This window comes from Cervus canadensis, chromosome 7 (genome assembly GCF_019320065.1).
Source record: "Cervus canadensis isolate Bull #8, Minnesota chromosome 7, ASM1932006v1, whole genome shotgun sequence".
NCBI lineage: Eukaryota > Metazoa > Chordata > Mammalia > Artiodactyla > Cervidae > Cervus > Cervus canadensis.
In genome coordinates, this window is record NC_057392.1 from 12,133,242 (window position 1) to 12,154,735 (window position 21,494).

The 21,494-nt window shown below is 46.9% G+C and overlaps 1 protein-coding gene across 2 annotated transcripts in view; it reads right to left on the reverse strand.

The window, feature by feature from the left end:
- EPHB1 (EPH receptor B1) overlaps positions 1-21,494 on the reverse strand; it is a 452,225-nt gene that overhangs the window by 281,567 nt on the left and 149,164 nt on the right. For both annotated transcript variants that reach the window (XM_043474344.1, XM_043474345.1), the window contains exon 3: positions 10,515-11,196. In XM_043474344.1, coding sequence (XP_043330279.1) covers positions 10,515-11,196 — 682 coding nt within the window. The remainder of the gene's footprint in view (positions 1-10,514; positions 11,197-21,494) is intronic.

Consider the following 21,494-nt stretch of genomic DNA (forward strand, 5'->3'; position numbering starts at 1 on the left):
TTGGCCAAAGATGCAGAGGGGAAGACAAACAGAGCCAGTGAGGAAAGAGAAGCCCAAGTTGCAAGGGCCTCCACATTCGGATCAACACAGGCATGTGTGTGACAGACCCAGAAACCAAATAGAAACCCTCCAATTGCCTAACTCCCAGAACAGGCACATTTTTGCCAAGTTCATGATTTGGCAGAGTTCTTGCATATTCCATACAATTTCATTGAGAATCTCTATCCATCTTGTGCAAAGAGCAGATTGTCATTTTCCACTTGAAACGCACACGTTGCACTGACCTTATGTCCTCTGTCAAACTGACACATAATCATCAACTTTTAGTGAAAGGGTTTCAAGATGTAGGGGCTTGCTATCATTCTGTTGATTTTCTCCTGTGTGTGCTGTGTGTGCACAACGTGTCACTCTATTGGACAACAGACAGACAAAGCCTCTGCCATCACTGGTTACGTCCTCCATCTGGTTCTGCCATTGTCACCTCTCCAAGTACATGGCTTGTCATTGGACTCACACTCTCTGCCTGCCTGGTTTTCCTGGAGTTTATGCTACAAATGCTCCTGAGATGTTTTCTTACACATCTTTTTTTTAATTTTTGTTTTATATTTGATTAGTTGACCAATAAGGTTGTGTTAGTTTCAGGTATCCAGCCAAGTGATTCAGTTATACATATACATGTATCTATTCTTTTTTAAATCCTTTTCCCATTTATGCTGTTACAGAATATTGACCAGAGTTCCCTGTGCTGTACGGTGGATCTTTGTTGGTTATCTATTTTAAATATGCTGCTACTGCTAAGTCGCTTCAGTCGTGTCCGACCCTGTGCGACCCCACAGACGACAGTCCACCAGGCTCCCCTGTCCCTGGGATTCTCCCTCCAGGCAAGAATACTGGAGTGGGTTGCCATTTCCTTCTCAAATTTTAAATATAGTAGTGTATATATGTCAATCCCAAACTCCCAATTTCTCTCTCCCCCCATCACTCTGCTGGCATCTTTCCTCTTTGGTAACCATTAGCTTGTTTTCTAAGTCTGTGAGTCTGTTCCTATTTTGTAAATAAATTCATTTGTATCATTTTTTTAGATTCCACATATAAGGGTCATCATATGATATTCATCTTTCTCTGTCTGACTTACTTGCAAAGCCTATCTTCCTCCTCAGCTCACATTCTGCTTCCACCAATTTTGCTTTCAACGTGTTTTGTTTGGTTTTCATTTAGCAGATGGCACAGAGTAGGCATTCAGGACAAAGAGGCACATCAGGGGTGGCCCTGCCCATGGGGAGCTGGGGGAGGAGAAGAGGGAGAGCTGGGCTGACCATGGAGGCGGAGGGGTGTGTCTTGATTCATATGTACTATGCGTATGGTCACTCCATGAACCTCCTGGTTCATCCCCAGCCAATGGGAAATCCTAATCAGACTCTGACGGCTTTTCTTTGGGAACCTTAGCGAAGGCTTCTATCTCAGTCCACATGGGACACTGAAACCCCAGCTCCCATCACACATCACAAATCTGCCCCAACAGACTCTTGTTCTTCTTCCTTCTGGGGAGAAATACAGAACAGCGGTTATTAGCCAGGCCTCAGAATCCTATGCTGTATCACCTCAGCAAAGCTACTTGGCTTTTTAGCACCTCAGTATCTTCAACTGAAAAGTGAGCATAATGATTTCTGTATACTTCACGGGGCTATCCGAGGATGTAAGAGTTAATGCAGAAAAAGAATTTGGCAGAGAAATCGGGACATAGTGAGTGCTCTATAAATGATAGCCATGCCACATTAGTGCCTCCATGCAAGCTGGAAGCCGATCCAGAGAAGTTTGCTCCATACCTGAATCAGAACCATCACTGTGATCTGACAATGAAACACGGGACTGCCCAGCAGAGCCTATAGGCTGCTCTCTTAGCCCAGATAGACAAGCCAAGTCAGCAGTCTTTTAAACATCAGTCATTTGCATATTATCTTTATTGCTTTTTGCCCTATTTTCATGCCAGGTTTTTAATTTATTATTTAACTTACTCTTTTTTTTAGGCTGACTCATCTTTCAACCTGAATATATTCAAACAGAAAAGTAGTGAGGAAGGGAGGGAGGGAGGGAGGGAAGAAGAAAAACAGGGCAAGAGGAGAAGATGAGAAGGCGAGGGACAAGGAAGAGGGGGGCTGAGGCCAGGAAGAGAGGTGGGAAGTCCCCGGCCCCAGAGAGAAAGGATTGCTGCAGAGTTGAAGACAAAAACCAAGAAGAGAAGGAGGCAATGAGCAATAGCCTGGGGCTAAGACAAAGCCCACTGGCACAAGCAGACCTGAGGTATCAGCAGGCTGGACTAGACACGTGGTCAGGGAATGGACTGAGACAGATTCAGGGCTGCTGGGGAAGGGGTGGCAGGTCTGATAAGAGTGGGATGCTGCAGCAGAAATGAAGAGGAGCTGGAGGAGGTCGGGGCTGAGGGCTGCTGACTTTTCAGGGGTGGTGGAGTGGGAGGCACCACAGTGGGCTGAGCCCCAAGGCCCCAGAGGTGAGCTGGGAGAGTAAGAGGAAGGGATGTGGATTGGAGAGACTGGGCCAAGGAGGGAGAGCTGAGAGGTGCATGCCAGAGGGGAAGCAAGGAACTCAGAAGAGGCAACGGGTAGGAGAAAAAGGATGGGAAAATCAAGGCTTTGTGCTTCCCACCAAACTGGCTGGAGTGGCCTTCCTGAGACGGGCCAGGAGGACAGCATGGCCCTTCCACACCAGCACCAGCTCTTGTCCTGTCCCACCCCAATGCGCCTTTCCCCCACCACAGTCAGGGAAACACTTAAACAGGTATACAGCATGCACCAAAATGTCCTGAGGCTAGAGATGGGCAAAGAATGTGTGAAGGGTGCGATTCAGGGCAGAAGGGAAAGGACTAGAAAGCGAAGGGTAGACCACGTCATCGAGTGAGCATACTCCAAACTGACTACCGTGTGCAAACTTACCTGATGTAATGATGAGTTACATAAGAATATTCGTGTTTCAGCTCCCCAACAAGGCAATTTATGGAACTTTGCCAAGTTCAACACCCCTCATAGTAAGAGAAACGCAAATGGAAACCACAGTGGGATGCCAGTTTCATCTATCAGATTGGCAAAGATAAAAACAATTGATATTTTATTATCTTGGCAAAGGCATAAGGAACAGGAACTCTAAAACTTGTTGGTCAGAGCAAAAATCGGTAGAAAATGTCTTTTTTGGAGGACTGTTTGAGAATATCTATCAAAATTAAAAATGTATATACTCTGATTCAGCAATTTTACTTCAAAGAATCTGCTGCATTCTTAGCTCTTAGAAAAGTGCTTGGCACACAGAAAGTCCTCAATAAATATTCATTGAATAAATTAATTAATGAATTTATCTCACAGATATGCTCACACCTAAGTGCAAAGATGAATGCACAAGGATGTTTGCTGAAACATTGTTTAGAAATATCAAAACACAGGAAGCAACCTACATGTATATAAATGAAGGGCCAATTAAATAAAGGTACATTGATTCAATGGAATATTACATAGTCATTGGAAAGTAAGAGGCAGATCTCTACATAAGTATACAACCAAACCACTCCTAACTTTCACTGTTAAGTAAGAAAGGGAGTTCGGGGTATGGGGGTGGGTGGATGGAACTCAGAGAAAAACCCTGTGCAGTAAGCCCCGTGCAAATAGAGAAAGGATGTGTCTGTATTCTGGATGTGCAAATGCATGGACCCTGTTAACAAGAGAATATCAGAAACTAAAACAGTGAGGGATCTGATGAAGACAAGTCAGGGTAACTTAATTTCATGTCCTACCTGCTCAAAATATTTAAAAAATAACAACAAAAAGTAACCTGAGATAAGGGAGATTTGCATAAAAGTTCCACCCCAGGGTCTAGAGCAATGGGCCTCTGATTCCTTTCAGTCCTAGGAAGGGCTCTGAGATGAACCAGGCTGCCTCTGGAAGTCTGAGTGTCAGATCACTGGAGGTGTCCAAGAGCAGGCAGGGGACCACAGTGGGAAAGCAGACTACGTGTCATCTGGTGGGCTGGACTCTGTCCTCAGAGGCCTTACCTAGCTGAGAGGGGCCACCCTCCATAGGCCACTCGTGACCCTGCCCTTTGGACATGGCAAGCACTTTCTAAGAGCTAAGATCCTAGTAGATTCTCAGGAGTAAAATTGTTCCATCTGAATGCTTAAGTGTAAAGGGCCTGGCATCAGTAGGTGCTCAATAAGAACCTAGAGAAAAAACTGAGCACAGAGACACTGCATCTGCAGGAACTCACAAGAGGAATCCAACCAGACTGAGGAACTGGAGGCCACAAGTGCCAAGGCCTGCAAGGAGTGACCTGAGCAGGCCCCAAGGGTCATATCCACCTCATTAACTGGCCCTTAAAACAAGAGTGGAGGGCTCAGCTGCAGCCACCGGACCAGATAACTGGTACTCCAGCTCTTAGCTCAGCCAGCAAGGACAGAACAGATGGCACCTGCAGGCAGAGACCCCTCCCCTAGGGAAAGGCCAGGGTGCCCCTCTCTCAACATCCCTGCCACAGTTCCATTGGCAAAATAAGGCTTGCTCCCGGCGGTGTGCAGATGGGATGTATCCCTTCCCCTTTTGCAGCTGCCCTGAGCTGACTGTCTCAAGCACTTCTTCCACTGATTCAAAAGAGAACTAAGGCCCAGGAGCATTAGGGGACTGTCAATACAGCTTGTCCACAGGCCAAAGCATGGAAACCAAACTCACACCATCAGAGCTCCTGGGACCCAGAATCGCGGGACCACCCTCCAGGCAAGTTCAGATTCACTGGGAGTTTTCTCCATACTTCAAACTCAAAAGTGTTGAGGAAGTTTGTGCTGAGATATGTGTGCTCAGGTTCTGCACACAAGACCATCCAGCTCTAGAGAGAGGCAGGACCAGGGAGAAAAGGGGGTAAGTCTGACAACAGCCCTGCCTCAGGGGCCCATACTGGTCCTTGAGGCCAATTACAGAGCCATAACCAGGACTCCATCCCGCAGCCCTGCCACCCTCCCTGCCCTTTTCTAGAAGCACAAAGCCTTTAGACCTCATCCTTCCCAAGGAGCTTTGTGTCAACCACCCCCCCCCCACCACCACTGATGCCATGGCCCTCTGGATGGTCCAGAGGCAGGTCAACATGTCAGAGCATCTGACATAGTACTGAGAGATGGTACTGCCTCCAGAGATGTTAAAGAGAAGATGGGGGTAGTCAACATGGAGCTCTGTGCTGTACAGTGTGGAAACATAAAACCACAGAGCACAGTTCCACGGAGCACCCGGACCCAAGAAAACACAAAGGGTGACACAGATACAGAGAAAGTGTTCATAGTAGAAGAGCTGAGAGGGGGTTGCTATTCCTGAAAATAGACATTGCATATCCAAGGATGGTTAATTTTAAGAAAAGCCAGTCTCAGAAGCAGAGGCACACAGTGGCCTCCCAGACTTGAGTTCTGATCTCACTCTGACATCACCCAGCAGGGCTCCCCAGACTGGTGCCCAGTGATGTTCTCTGTCTGCCCTCTCTCCACAGATAAATAAGGCAGCCAGAATAGTCGGCCTCTTGGTATTCTGCCCACTTCCACCCCAGCTTGGATTGTTTCAGACTCCATAGTTCTTCATGGGCCCAAACTGGACTGCTCACGCTGTGATGTACCCAACCACCTCAGTAATGATCCTGTGGCGCCTTTGTCATTATCTTTGATAATGTTTACTAAGTCATGGACTTCTAGCCAGGACAGCTATCATGCCCAGAACATTCTCAGCAACTTCAGCACTGACCTGGGAGAATCATGATTGTTTGGTCAACACCAGTGGAATCTGGGTACTTCTAACCTGTCCTTTAAAGGCAGAAAGGGTGGTGCAGAGCACAAGGGGGTTTGGAACTCAGAGCTGCCCCTCCCCTGTTCCCTGGTTGTCCCCTGCAGCCCCCAGATCTGGGCTGTGCACCCCCACACAATGTGCTAGAGTCGGTGAAGCAGACAGCATCCTTCCAGCTGTTTGCTGTTGCTCACGCTGGGGTCACAGCCCATTACATGCAGCCTATTACATCAGAGTCCTCTCTGGAGGGCACTGGGCAGGGCCACCGTGGAGGCCCAAGAGGTTTCTAAATGAAGTAGCCTATTGGGAAATCCTATTATGAAGCTCATCTTTCAGGGCTGTGGTGTTAATGACTCTGGCCTTCCCCAGCCCTGAGCTGAGAGGGTCTCCCTGGGGCCTAGGAGGAGGCATCTAGGCTATGGCCTTCTTCTCAGTCACCAGCCAACAGCTGATGAGCCAGAGAGCAGAGCAGAAAGACTTCTTCAGTGCCCCTGAATGTGGTTACCTGCACACGCACGCGCGTGCACGCACACACACACACACACACACACACACACACACACACACCCCAGGATGAGGAGGCAGGAGGAGACCTAGAGCTGGGACCAGCAACCTTAAGGGAGGTGGAAATAGGCCCCAGAAACTTCTCTTTCCCACGAGGAGCTAAACTAGATACATTTTTCTTCCCTTTCGAATTCTGCAGATTTTTTTGTCTTAGCTCCCCAGGTTTATAAACTGGTTCTCTCCCTGGCTGCTCACGTGGACAAAGGCACTAAAATTACTGAAAGGTTCAAAATGTCTCTTGGATTTTCAGGCATGAAAGAATTTATATGTAGGTGGAAAATCACCACGGAAAACAGTCCCTCCCAAGGAAAACAGGGGAGGAAGGAAGGAAAAAGAGAACTGGGGGAGGGGCAGGGAAGTGTGGGTGAAGGTGGGGGACATGCACGGACAGCACCCATGAGCTCTCAGGATCCAAGGCAGGGCTCTGATGGATACCAGCGAACAGGAGAGACATGAAACAAGGGATAGAAGAACCAAGAACAGAGCTGTTCTTCTTTAGGAACTGCCAAGGCCCTGCCAAAATCCAGAGGTAGAATGATCTTAGCTGACCTCCGAGACCAGCGCAACATTTTGGGGGCCGCAACACAGAGGGAGCTTGCCAAGCACCAGTTCTTGGTCTCCCTGGCCCAATGACAGTCAGGCTACAGGGACTCACATGGAGGATCGACTCAGCCATCAACCTGAGCAGGGAAGGCTTGAGGGTGTATAAAGACAAAGCCATGATTTCTCATTAATCGGCTATACTATCAGCATAAAACTTGAAGCTGGGGTAGATAGATCATTTTGCTAGTAATCAACAGTTTCACAGAGAAAAATGCATGATGGGTTAGAGTCAGTGGTGGGGTCAACAGGCTTCTGGGATTCTGCCTGATTGGTCTAACCTGTGTGTACAGAAAGGATGAGGCCAGAACAGGCCTTGGGCCATGGAGCCTCTAAAAAGTGTGTGAGCTGCTTGCTGCACATTCTGATGTGCAAGTTCCCCAGTGGCTTCCTCTGCTTGCCACTCCCTCCCTCCTCACAGTAGGAATAGCTCTAGGCCAAGACCATTCTTTGCTGGCTGGGCCACCTAATTGGTCCCCAGGTGCTTCTGCAAAACCAAGCAACTGGTCACCATGACTCTGACAGGCATGGGTTTAACAGAGGCAAAGTGAAAGTCATAATAAGATTCTTGCCCGTGATCAAAGTCTGTCCTGCCAGAAAAACAATACAAAGGATATGCTTTCTGCCATCCCATAGATTCAACACATGCAAAAGCTCAGATTCAAATATCCAGAAAAGAAAATTGATCAGCTTGACACAACTGTGTGAATCATGGAACCATCCCGGCTTCTCCTAGCCGGGTTCCAGGGCATCAATTCTCAGGGCTGTGCTGAGAGAGAGCAGCTCACCTTCCTTCTTAGGTCTTACCAGGACCACTGATGGAGACTCGCTCTTTCTCACCCACAAGTCTCTACTGCATCCACTGATATCCAAGCTCTCAGTAGCAGGCTGTACTAGGCAGGCAATTGTGGAGGATCATGGTGCCCACTTGACAGCCCAGCATGAGAATCCAAAATGAATTGAGCATGTCGCCTTGAAGATACATCCCAGGAACCAGTTACAAATACCTCCCCAAGCACTGTCCATCCCTATCAGAAAAGTGCAGAATCTGCCCAAAGGCCCTTCACCTCCCTGGGCATCCCACTACTGTGAGCCATGGAGAAGGGGAGGTTGGTCTCAGTCATCAAGCCCAAGTTACTAGCAGAGCCAAGAGCAAAGAATTCAGAGGATTCAGCTTAAAATTCTTGAGACAGAATAAAAGGTGCCTTTCTAGAGCGCTGAGCCCAGCCAGGCTGCTGGGCTGCAGGACCTATGGTACTGCCTGGCTAGCTACTCTCTGCTCTTAGAACTGCCACCACTATGTGGCTTCCTGTGTCTCTGAAATGGCAAAATCATGGTGCCTGGGGCTCCCTATCTCCTCCAGCTTCCAATGAGTTTGCAGCAAGCAGAGTGTGAAGTCAAGTCAGGTTCCTAACAGCTCTAGATTAGGAACATCCACCAAACGTCAGGAGGAGGCTGAGGCTAGGTAGACAGAATGGAAAGCAGCCACTTGGTTTTACATATTTTCCCCCCTAGGCCCTCCCAGGACAACCACAGGAGGTGACCGAGAAGCAGCAAGCACTGCAGAACCGCCCCCAAAAGAGAAAAGTTCCGATTAGCCCAGAGAAATGAGAGCCTGTTCCCAGAGTCCCAATTAAATCAGAACCAATCAATACTTGCTCTGGTTCCTGCTGTTCTGCTCAGGAAATAATGAGAAAAACAAAGGCCCCAGCCAGCAAGTGTGGGATGGCAGCCCTTTGAAGTCAGAAGAAATCACCCCTGCTATCAAGAGTGTGGCACCTGCAACTAAACTCAGCCTGGCCTGGGTCCCCACTCAGACCCGACACATGCTCAAGAGGGCACTGCCCTCCCACCCCCAACCAATGGGACAGGGGAGCATGGTGGGACCAGGCCGGCTGGGATTAAACCAGTCTGTGTTGATTCATCACTTGATCTGGCACCCTCGCCCCCCTGTTTCCACATCATCCATCATGGGCACCATAACCAAGAAATCCAATAAAGACACAAAGGCGCAGCTCCCCGCTCTCAGCAGGCCTCAGAAAGGCTGTGAATGCCCCAGCCCAGGCAATTAGCTGAGTCCAAAGGATTGCAGAGCTGGTGTACAATAGCAATACTGTGCCTGGTGCTTCACCTGCAGGTGGTGGGTGAGTAAAAGTGGAGAAGGAGACACACAGAGGATGTTCCATTGCTCAGGCAGGGTGGGGAGGGCAACAGGGGACAGCTGGCATGAAGCTCATGATGGAGAAAATGGAGCAACTATAGCTCCCCCCAGGCTTCCCTGGTGGCTCAGCGGTAAAGAATCCACCTTCCGGTGTAGAAGACATGAGTTCAATCCTTGGGTCTGGAAGATCCCTTGGAGAAGGAAATGGCAAACCACTCTAGTATTCTTGCCTGGGAAATCCCATGGACAGAGAAGCCTAGTGAGCTACGGTCCATAGGGTTGCTAAGAGTCAGACAACTTAAAGACTGAGCACGCATGCATGCACAGCTCCCCCTATCTCCAAGTGGTCCCCAAAGGACTGGGGCAACCCAAGTAAGGAGTCAGGGTCAAGGTGGTCATTTCTGAGGTCTGTGTGGGAAACCTTGCTTTTGAAAGACTCTGAAACTTTTAAGGCCACAAGGAAAAGATAAAGGAAAATAGTCTTCTCTTCTTCAGCTTTGGGCTCCCCCCTGTTTGGCTTCCATGTACTCAGGAAACAGATGAGCCATGGACCCTCTCGATCCTTCTGTTAACTCCCAGAGAAGGCCGAGTCTCCAGCCAGTTCAGCATATTTATTGCCATAGACTGGACATGTGCTCTCCTGGACCAAAGAGGGCCAGCATGAGGACAGGGTACCCTGACACCCCCAACTGCAAAGTCACCATCACTCTGTAACATCCTGAAGCAAAGCTAACAGAAAACATGGTACTATCCCACCCCCATTCCAACACATTCATCTCCTTTCAGGACCTACTAATGCTAGGCCCCATCCCTGTCCCATGGCCTGGCACTAAGTCCCTGGAGGAAGACAGCCAAGCCAGGAGGCTTTCAGTTAATGAGCTGCATGGGTTCAGTACCAGGCTGAGTGATATGGGATCTGGACTGAAATGAACGAAAATATTTTCCAAGTTCAGTCGCTTCTCAATTACCCTTGAGTGACTTATCCATGACAACCCAAATAATCCATGCCTCAGAGCACAGGACTAGACAGGATGCAGGGGTGTGTGTGTCTGTGTCTGTGTCTAAAAGACGGAGAAAGAGAGATAGAATATAAGTGTCAGTGTTCCCAAAACTAAATATACATGAGTGGTTATTAAGTTATGATCCCCGTTTGGAATTTTCCCCATCTCTTTCCCCCACCCGGAATACAGAAATTCTGGCTGAACACAACTGGAAAACCATCAGGCCTAGCACTGGAGATGGAGGTTCTCCAGAGCTTTAGAAGAAGCCATTAGGCTCTTCTGTCCCTATCTGATCAGAGTTGGACGTGGGGACTCCTGACTCCTGACTTCTTTGCTGCAGGAAGGAGAGGCCTCAAGAGCCTCAGGGCTTACCCTTGCAGGCCACGCTGTTCTCAGGCTCATAGCCAGGCTTACAGGTGCAGCGCCCGATGGGCACCATCCACTCCCCGTCCCCGTTGCAGTAGAGTTTAATGGGCACATCCACTTCCTCTGCATTGGGGATGCACGTGCCCCGAGCAATGACCAGAGATGTGCTCTCCGCCCCAGTCATGGTCTCTGGGAACACTGCAAAGTTTTGCACAATGCTGGGACACTTTTTGAAGAAGACGCGGACAGAAAGGAGAGACATACAGGCTCCATAATCCTGGAAAGCGAGGTAAAAACCATTCCGTGTAAGAGGCCCAAAGCTCCTGACTTCTGTGTTGACCTTCATCAATCTTCCCCCAAAGTCCACCTGGGAGAAGCTCTCATCTGCCGCAATGGTGTCCACTTTGAGGTAGGGGGCCTCGGACCAGAAGGCTGACTTCTTGGTGGCAATGACGGAGTCAGTCTCATAATAGTACAAGTTGAAGGTCTCCTTGCAGGAGCCGGGGACGTTAGGGAGGCTGCTGCAGTCCCTCACAGTGAAGCGCATCTCCGTGTAGATGCGATGGGCCCCCCGCCGGTTGATGAAGGTGGTGAGCAGCCAGTTGTTCTGGTTGGGCTCGAAGACATTGCACACCTGGTAGGTACGGATGGTGTTCAGATTTTCATCGTAGCCACTGACTTCTTCCCACTGTACCGAGCAGGCCAGGCACACACATGAAAAACACAAAACAGAGAGTAAGAAGGCAAGGAGAGGCAGAGCAGAAGAGAAGTCTGGCACTGAGGGGGCCTTATGAGCTCACCAGTGTAATGGCTTGACTTGAGAAATGAACACACTTAACCCTAACTTGCGTTTAAAGATCTCCTTATGAGCACACTTCAGGAGATTCCTATGTAGTCCATCCCAAAATATAACAGACTTCACTGTACAAAGCTTCCCATCACCTAACCCACAACTCTCATGCTGTGACAATGATTCATTATGTCCACAAGGAACATTATGTCCACCTGCAGCTTGGAGTCCCATTGAGGACTTTCATCCTCAATTCCATAGCTTCCACTCTCTATAGTCACTCTGGGGATCAGGGGTCTGACCACATGTCACCTCCATCCACCTAGGAAATCCTCATTTCTGAACCTAATTTCTTTAGTGTGGTACAACTCCTTTATATCTCCAAAAATCATATGAACATAATACTTTTCAGAATATTTCAACAAACAGAGATTCGCAAAAACTTTTGTTTTATAACATCAATCTCTTTGAAAGAGCTAGACTGTGAAACTGGGAAGAGCAGAATTGATGAGAGATCCTAAATGAAGCAAATTAAGCTTCCTTGTGTGCATACTTTGAGCAAAGATGTGGTGGAAGAGAATGTTGGAAGGTGTTACTTAGGGAGTAAAGAAAGCTTCAGAATAAGGGAAATACAATTGTGACTCTTGTTGGAAAAGAGTTCTCTTCTATTCAGCAGTCCTGGGGATCAGAAGGAAAATAATGTCTCGCAATCACACCAACAGTTGCCCAAAGAATTAGCTTACCATCACCAATTTATAGGTGCAATTCTTCATTCAATTCAACTCACCCATGCTCACGTGGCCATAAAGGATATGGGGAAGAGAGGAGACAGAAACAAGTGCTTTGAATGAAGAAATTCACCTAGTAACTTATTTTAGTAATAGGCAATAAGGGAAGAGGGTCGATCCATAAAGACTTGGCTCCCTTCATGAGCTACCCTGGGGGCCAAAGAAAAGTTGCTGGATCATTCTTTCTTCCTTGTTCTGAGAGAGGAAGCAGCTGCCCCATACTGGGGAGTGCTCAGAACCCTGACCTCAAGAACTGGGGGTCTTCCCAGGAGGTTCCAGTGTGTTTGCTAAAAAAGCAAACAAGGGGCAGAAGAAATTCCACTTCCTAAAGTGAAAAGAGAAAATAGATAAAGATCCTTGACTAATTAGCAGTGATGACAAAAGAAATCAAACAGTACCATATCTTTAAATATTGTGTTCAGTTCAGTTCAGTTGCTCAGTCCTGTCCAACTCTTTGCGACCCCATGAATCGCAGCACGCCAGGCCTCCCTGTCCATCACCAACTCCCAGAATCTACCCAAACCCATGTCCATCGAGTTGGTGATGCCATCCAGCCATCTCATCCTCTGTCGTCCCCTTCTCCTCCTGCCCTCAATCCTTCCCAGCATTAGGGTCTTTTCCAATGAGTGTTAGTTGATTATTATTCACAGTGTACAGTTGAAATATATAAATGAGAATTCTTCATTAAAAGAGCCAAAAACTAATCAAGTGTTACATGGGAAATACACTAAGATTTCTTCCTGCACAGAATTAATTCTCTGTCAGAGCAAGAGGCAAGGCAGAGGCTAGGCTGTCCTTCAAATGTACCAGGGCTTCTGAACACCAGGCATGGAGCAAAGGAAAGAGCACCTGGGGACCTGGCCCTGCCCACTCAGGCCTGTACGGAGACCCCCAGTGACACTCCTCCCCAGATCCCTCCCAGCACTCTCAGGAGGCCCAGTTCCCTCCCCAGTCTGGAGTTTTAGTGGGCTCCTTCCAGGATCCTTGCACACAGCCAACCTCACCTGCACTTTGCTTAATTTCTTATCCAATCTCTGGATGTTAAGGTACACTTTTTATTCCTTCTTTAGACTTTTTTTTTTTTTTGGTGTTATATTCTATTTAAATGTGTTTGTTAAAGTTACATTCTGCTTGCCTGGTTATTTGGAAGCAGAAAGTAAACACATTAGGAAGAAGTCATTGCTAGCAGTTTTTTTAGTTCAACTTTTCAAACCTCCCTCCCTTTTCATGGCTGTTTTGAAATTACATTTTCCCAGTTGACCCTACATGACTTTAGACAGAAGGACAGGATTCTTTTTTTTTCTTTGCTGTTCTGCAATTGTTTAAACACAGCAGTTCTCACGATACACCATTTCACTGGGCTGTATGAGGTTTCAGCACGAACATGGGGCTCCTTTGTCAATGCAGAGGTGAAGCCTGAGGCCCACTTAGGGTGGGGACCTTGAGCCACCCAAGACTAATGCAGCTCTGCTATGTGAGAGCAGGACAGGAAGCCCACCATTTGGGGCTCATCTTAACGCTAAGGCTGTCACCACCAGCATGTCTCTAAATAGACTGAATGAGGATTTACACTCTTGTGGAGCTGGGATATTGAGAACATTTATCTTAGAAAATGACACTGATTGGTATTATAAGACCCAATAGAGGTAATTGTTTCCAACATTAACCTCTCTGGGCCTCAGTTTTCTCATCTGTAAAATGAGGAATCATACTGGGTGACCTGGAGTCATAAAAGTCTACAGATCTAATTGATTCCATGACAGCTCCTAAGGGAGTGATCAAAGCAAATTAGGGGGAATACAGCTGTATATTCAAAGGGAAAGAGCAGCAAGAAATTGAGAGAAAGAAAAATAATTCCTCGTTGTTTGGGGAAAGGCTGTGATGGAGTCTCTTTCCCTTTTTTATTCTTCTGCCTGCTACAGCTACAGGGGTTAGAAACATAGCAATCAGAGTGGGCTGGAGGAAACGCAAATATTCTCTGAGCAAGTGACAATTAGGATTGTGGGCCTTGAAAGAGAAGATTTGAGTAAATCAAGATGAGGGTGGAACAGCATTCCCAGCAGGGAAGACAGACATTATTATTTGTTTGTGATACTTGGAATCAGTGTCATTGCTTTATAGTTCTACTTCATGCATCCATCAGTGAAAAAAATACTTATGGAAGGCCAACTTTATGCCAGGCATTCCATTAGCCACTGGGGATGCAGAAATATGAAGCTTATAATCTAGCAAGAGAAACAGAAATTAGACAAATGGTTATTAAAATAACTAAATTATTACAATTGTGCTAACTGCTGTGAGGGAAAATTTCAGGATGCCAAGAGGCCTGGCAGAGATGACCCTCCAAGCTGAGAGGGATGGGTGGATAGAAGTCAGCCAGGAGAAATGTGTGTCTGCTGCCAGCAGAGAGGGGCAGAGAAGGGACAGAGCACTGAGGCCCAAGAACAGCAAATGCAAAGGCCCTGTGGTGGAGAGAAATGTCCTGGCACCACCGAGGAAGGAAGAATCGTTAAAAAAATTAGAGGTAGCAGGAGGAAGACTGCAGAGAGGGTGAGTCTGATGGAGAACTTGGAATTTCACCCTGAGAGTAGAAGGCATTGATAAGTTTTAGGGAGGAAAATAAAGGTGACCAGAGCTGAGTTTTTTTAAGAGTTCTCTGATGCAAAGCAGAGACTGGGTTGGATGAGTACATGAGCAGGACAACCGGCCTTCTTTTCCTGCTTCAAGTGAGAGATGACAGAGGGTTGGGCCATACCAGTGGAAACTGAAAGTGTATCTTGGTGCAGAAATTCTAGGTTCTCATCACGTTGAGGTGGGATGATGGGGTGAGGGACAGAGAGAGGGTGCTTTAACCAGACCTAGGGCTTCCCTGGTGGCTCAGACGGTAAAGAGTCTGCCTGCAATGCGGGAGACTCAGGTTCGATCCCTGGGTCGGGAAGATCCCTGGAGAAGGAAATGGCAACCCATTCCAGTATCCTTGCCTGGAGAATCCCATGGACGGAGGAGCCTGGTAGGCTACAGTCCACGGGGTCGCAAAGAGTCAGACACAACTAAGTGACTTCACTTTCATTTTCACGTGTCCCCTTAATACTCTTTCATGCACCAGGTCTGCCCCACTAACCAAGCTTTGAGGGACTAGGTGCACAGCTTCACAAATCCTTAAAAAAATGGGTTTCACCAGCGCTGGATACACAATCCCATTGGTATTCAGGCCTAAGACCTATACTGGTTCCAGCCTCTGGGGGGCGCTCTCACCGCCCTTCCCAAAGCCAATCTCCTACTAAAGGTTTCTCAGCCTCCACTTCTAGGCATTTGACATGCTGCCTCCTGTGTTTCTTTCCGTAATTATCTCCTCCCATTAAAACAACAAAACATCTCCATTTGCTTATCAGATTGGCAAAAAATTAAAAGGATAAAATATCAAGTCTCTGTAAGAATATAGCGCAAAGGCCACTCCTGAGCCTACACATGGCAGAGTAACTGGTGGGATGTTCTAAATGTCAAATCAATAGGTCTCACCATTTGGAAGGTTGGCCACAACTCAAATCAGTGGGGAAAAGGTGAACCATTTTTAAAAATTGTTGTAATAGCTGGGTATCCATCTGGAAAAAAACACATAATTCTGCATCCATACTTCTTACCTTACTCCAGGAAAAATGTCCAGTGAATCAAAGATTTAAATATTAAAAATGAAACCATAAAAATACTAAAAGAAACCATAGAGACAATGTATGTATAGTAATGATGACATGAAACTCAGAAGCCATAAATGAACAGACTGATCAAGTCAGTGCCATGTAATGTTTTTTTTTAATTAACATGACAGAAATAGCCATGGTAAAATCGAAAGGAAGAGAAAAGAAAACATGCTAGGAAAAGACGTATTGCAATTTATCATAGATAAAGTGTTAATTTCCCCTAATAGATTTTTAAAAAATCTACACATCAAAAAAATAAAATAAAAACCCAGAAAAATGGGCAAAGCATATTAACACTGTTTACTAAAACAAACAGATATAGCTCATAAACATATGAAAAGGTGCTAAACCTCATTCAATAGAACCAAAATGGTAATTAGCCACATTGGGATACTTTTGACACTTTTTTTCTTTTTGGTCAGACAAACATTTGATAATACCCCATGTTGGAAAGGGTGTCAGAGATAAGGATTCTAATAAATAGCTGGATGAAGGGTGAAGTGGTACAATCTCTATGAAAATTTTGGTTTTATTTATCAAAATTAGAAATGTATACATCATTTGACCCAGCAATTCCACTTCTAGGATCAACCCTGAGCTTGATGCCAATATGACTATAGTCCTCGATCCTTGGAGCTCTCAACTGGACTTTAATATGACACCTGAGACCAAGTCTTCCCCATGTTAATGTGCATAGTAAACACATAAACTACTAAACACATAATTACTAAGCACATCAACTACTAAAAATATGAAATGGGATACAGCTATATGATGAAGTACTATTTGGAAATAAAAAAGAAGGAAATACTGGTACATGCAACCTCTAAACGACTGCCCAGGGAAAGAAGCCAGACACAAAAGACCACATATTGCATGGTTCTCTATTTACATGAAGAGTCCAGAAAAGGCAAATCTATAGACATAAAAGTGTTAGTATTTCCCTGACTGAGACCATGGATGGGAAAGGAGAGTGATTACAAATAGACATGAAGAGTCTTTTGGAGCTGATGGAAATTTTCTAAAATGGGATTGTGATGGTGAGTACACAGCTCTATAAACTGACAATCATTGAACTGTACACTTAAAATGAGTAAATTTTATATGTAACTAACATCTCAATACAGTTTTTTCTGAAAAACACTCTTGATTATCGGGCACAGCCTGTACCTCAACACCCAACAATGATGGCCTGGTCTCTATCATCCACAAACTGTGTGCCCCTGGCAACTCCATGCCCAATTTGCCATTTCTTCCAGAACAATGTTCCTCCTATCTGGCCTCTCTGTTGCTTTCCACTGCCGTGCACTAGGGCTGGCATTACCTCACTCCTGGACTCATGCCCTGGCTTCCTGTTTGGCCAGAGAGTCATCACAGCAGACCAGGCAAGAGATGGCCAGGGCTCAAGCCAGGGCCACATCCTCTCCCATCACTCAGAGCCAGTGCCTATTTCTGCCTCTGATGTTGCTGATGTTCCGGCACCTTTCTTCTACATCATCCTCATCCCATCTCAACTCCTCCAAGACACAGAACCAGAGAGTAACAACCTGGTAGGAAGCCACGATAGGTCGTGTTGACCAAGACCTTTTGTTGACAAATGGGCACACTGACTCTCAGAGACACTCAACAGTAGCCAGGAGTCAGGCCACTGATGGGTGGCAGAGCTGAGCGCTCTCCGCAGACACTGCTTTGAGGGACCTCGGGTCTTATATAGGGCTTCCCAGGTGATGCAGAGGTAAAGAAACTGCTTGCCAATTCAGGATACTCCAGTTTGATCCCTGGGTTGGGAGGATCCCTTGGAGAAGGGAATGGCTACCCACTCCAGTATTCTTGCCTGGAGAATCCCATGGACAGAGGAGGCTGGCAGGCTACACAGTCCATGGGGTTGCAAAGAGTCGACATGACTGAACTACTGAGCACAGGTCTTATTTCCCCCATGATGTCTTTCCAGCTTCTATTCAGCTACCATGTTCCCAAATGCTTTAAGTACGATTGAGCTTATTCCACACAATTTAGCATTGGATAATACAGTGTTTTGAACGATTCGTTAATTGCTTTGGTTTCTGCTTCCAGGCTGTGAGCTCCTTGAGGACAGGGAATTATGTTTTGACTAATTTATTAGTTCTTGTTGACAGTGAAGTAATTCTGTACATTTAGCCTTGCAACACTGGTATTACATGACAATGTTTTTATCCGGATGTCTGGGACCAGTGGAATCCACAGGTTTCTCAGGGCTCCACCCTTACTCCCTTCTCCTCTCACTTTTCATCCTGGATGATCTCAGCCACACAGAAGGCTGTAACCACCATGGGGACCATCACTGACCTCCTCCCAGTGTCCAGAGTTATTTATCCAGCTGCCACCTAGACATCTCCAGGAAATGTCCTGGAAGTCACCACCTTGCTCTCTCTAGTCCTGCTGCAGTCTCAGAAATTCACCCCCACCCCAACACCACCTGTTCCTGCTGTGTACTTGCCCCTTGGAAGGTTGACTGCATCAGAGACTTCCTGGTATTCCCAGTGCCTAGCCCTCAATAAATACAGACAAACTGAGGGGACGAGAGAGGTCCTGGTCTGTTCCTCAGCCCCTGGTCCTTGGCTGGGGACTTACAGCAGGCATCACCAGGCTAACTTGTCCCTGGGAGAAGAAGAAACAAAGCAGCCTTGCACAACCAGCAGAATACTAACAGCCTTTGAAAGGGCATTATTATTGATGCCAACAGACCATCTGTCCTAGAGATAAACCTAATAAAGAAAACAATGCACCCATCAGAAAGCACTTGTTCAGGCTTTCAGATCAGGACTTTGATGTATGACAAAGATGCCTCTAGGTTCCTCCAAGATCTCAGTTTCTCAGACTGACTTGCTTGTTGGGATCAGAACCTGCAGGTCTGTTGGTCTGGAGGAGGCTGGAGTGACTGTTGACATTTGCTGTTTGGGCAACTGCATGAGTGTAAAATACACTGTTCTTCAAAACCACTGCCATGAACCCTATCTACTGGTCCATCGACACCACCTTTTAGAACATCCTTCATAAACTCTAACATATTCTTCAACCTCCAAGGATGGAGCTGGATTTCAGAATCAGACAAAGGTCATCTGGACCCCAATCTGATGAGTCAGATAGATGGAGGAGCAAGCTAGGAAATACTACCTCTTGATCAAAAATTAAGAACCACTATAAAATGAAGTTAAGGGGTTCTGATTCTACTTATACCTCTGAAGACAGTTCCAGGCATGGAGTTCTGGAAAGATCTATGATTGATAGCCCTTCCTTGGACTGCTGCATCTTCCTGGGCCAACCAGCCCCTCCCAGAATGCCCAGTGTCTGCCAGGGTGCTGTATTGAAGCAACTGCTGAGAATAAGCCATTTCTACAGGGCCTGTCCTAGACACAGGCTCTTCTAGACACAGAAATCGCTGAAACTGGCTTTTTGGGCTCTCTCATCTAACAAGAGGCTATTCTGATGTGTTTCCAACCCTGCTCATTTAACTCATTTTTAAAATAAAGAATTGAACACCTAACACATCCCCAAGTAGTGATCTAGGTGTTAGTGTGACCCAGCAGGGACTAAGAGACAAAGTCCTGCCCCATGGGCCTGATAATCTAATGGAGCAAACCAGAGGATGAATGAGCAAACGAATTAGTAATATAAAGTTGAACAGTGTTAAATACTATTGAGGAGCAGGAAGGGGCTTGCAAGAGACAGCTGGCAGTTGGGTTGTCAGAGGTCTGCTTTCGGGCAGAGATCTGAACGACTCTCAGGAGCCCCCAGCTTAGGGAAGATGAGGGAGGAGCATTCCAGGCTCAGGGAATAAGAACAGACTCTCTGGAGCAAGAGTGTTCCTGGCACACAGCCGAGAAAGCCAGGATGCCAGAGTGGCTGCCAAGTGGCACAGGGTAGGGGGGAGGTGCGAGGAGGGAAGGTGGGAGAGGTTGGAGGGGGCAGGCGAGCCCCACCTTTGCCAGTTACAGCTCTGTGACCACACACAATTTTCTGAGCTTCAGTTTCCTCAACTGCAAAATACTCTTTGCCCTGCAGGGTGTCAGGAAGATTGAAAGATCATCACCTAGATAAAAAACCATGTAGCACTGAGCTTGCACGTAACTACCATTCACTAAGTACCAACTATCATCGTTACTATCAGCAGCAGCGTGGCTGTTATGTTAACCTCAGCATCCGCTTTTGACTCATACATGAAGGTGTAAAAATCATCTCCTCCATCTTAGATAAATAATCCTGCCATTCAGTCAGCAGGAAACACTGAGACTAAAGAGTTGAACTCAGTCCCTGTACAGACCCAGAGGGCCAGCCAGTAGCCTTCTCTCCACCTCTCCCGGAATCTCCAGCACTGCCTCTGCCCAGGTTTCAGCAAGGGTCTCCTTCTCTCATCAGGCAATCCCTGGGTCACTGTCAGCCACCAGTTCAGACTACAAGGAGACAAAATTCAACACAACTCACAGACTTTGGTCCCATGTCTGCATTTGGGCACAAACTTGTGTTTGAAGGAATCTGCTATTTTGCAAATGGTTGCCATCACTATGCCCCACAGGATCCTAACTCCCCTGGCACTGCCCAATCGAAACGAAGAAAGGGGGCCGGGCACAATCTTTGAAAGAAGGACACAGGCCCTGCACGTGTGCTCAGTCACTCAGTTGTGCCTGACCTTCTGCAGTACCAAGGACTATAGCCCAGCAGGCTCCTCTGTCCATGGGATTTCCCAGGTAAGAATACTGGAACAAGTTGCCATTTCCTTCTCCAGGAGATCTCCCCACACAGGGATGGAACCCACATCTCCTGAGTCTCCTGCATTGGCAGGCAGATTATTTACCACTGAGCTACCTGGGACCTCGATTAGAACCAAATAGGTTTAAGATGACCACAAGTCGACTTCCACTAGATCTTGAGCCTCAGTATACACGCACTGTAACACACCAGCAAGCTAAACATGACAGTTCCTAGGGCGACCATCAAAGACCAAAAAGTAGGCAGTGCCCCAATTCCTGGAAATCTCCGCCCTTTCCCCAAAATTACTGGACTAATCCTCCCACTCATTAGCCTGTGAAATTACCCAGCCTATAAAAACTAACCACATCATTTTGGGGGACTGCTCTCTCCTTCTGAGATGGCCCACACTCTTGTCTGTGGAGCGGGTTTCTCTCTAAATAAATCCACTTCTTACCTATCACTTTGTCTCTCACTGAATTCTTTCTACAATGAGACATCAAAAACCTGAGCCTCATTAAGATCTGAGACCAGGTGTGTGACTTCAGTTAAAAGACTGTGGATTCAAGTCCCAGTCTGAGTTACACGGATTCACAATCAGGGAAAAGTCAAAAGTTCTGCTTCCAGGCTCCCAGTAAAAGATGGCTGCCCTCTGAACAGGAAGAGAAGCCCACCGGGGCCTGGGAAGCACATGTTCTCATAGAACACAGAGGAGGCCAGAGACTCCTCAGGGCTGCAGCTTGCTCTAACAGGACGAGAGCCAGCATCACCGGTCGCCCTGGATCCCAAGGACACAGGTCCTGTGTAGACAGTAAACTAAGCCTGAAAGAGCCTGGATATTAGACAAGCTCGAGGGCTAATTAAAATGTAAAATGGAGTCCGTGGGGCATAAATTCCTACAAGCCCAGAGGGATCTAGCATTTAGTGCACCAACCAAGCAAGGCAGCCGTTTACTCAGGGGCTCCCTTGAGGACTGAGAGCACCC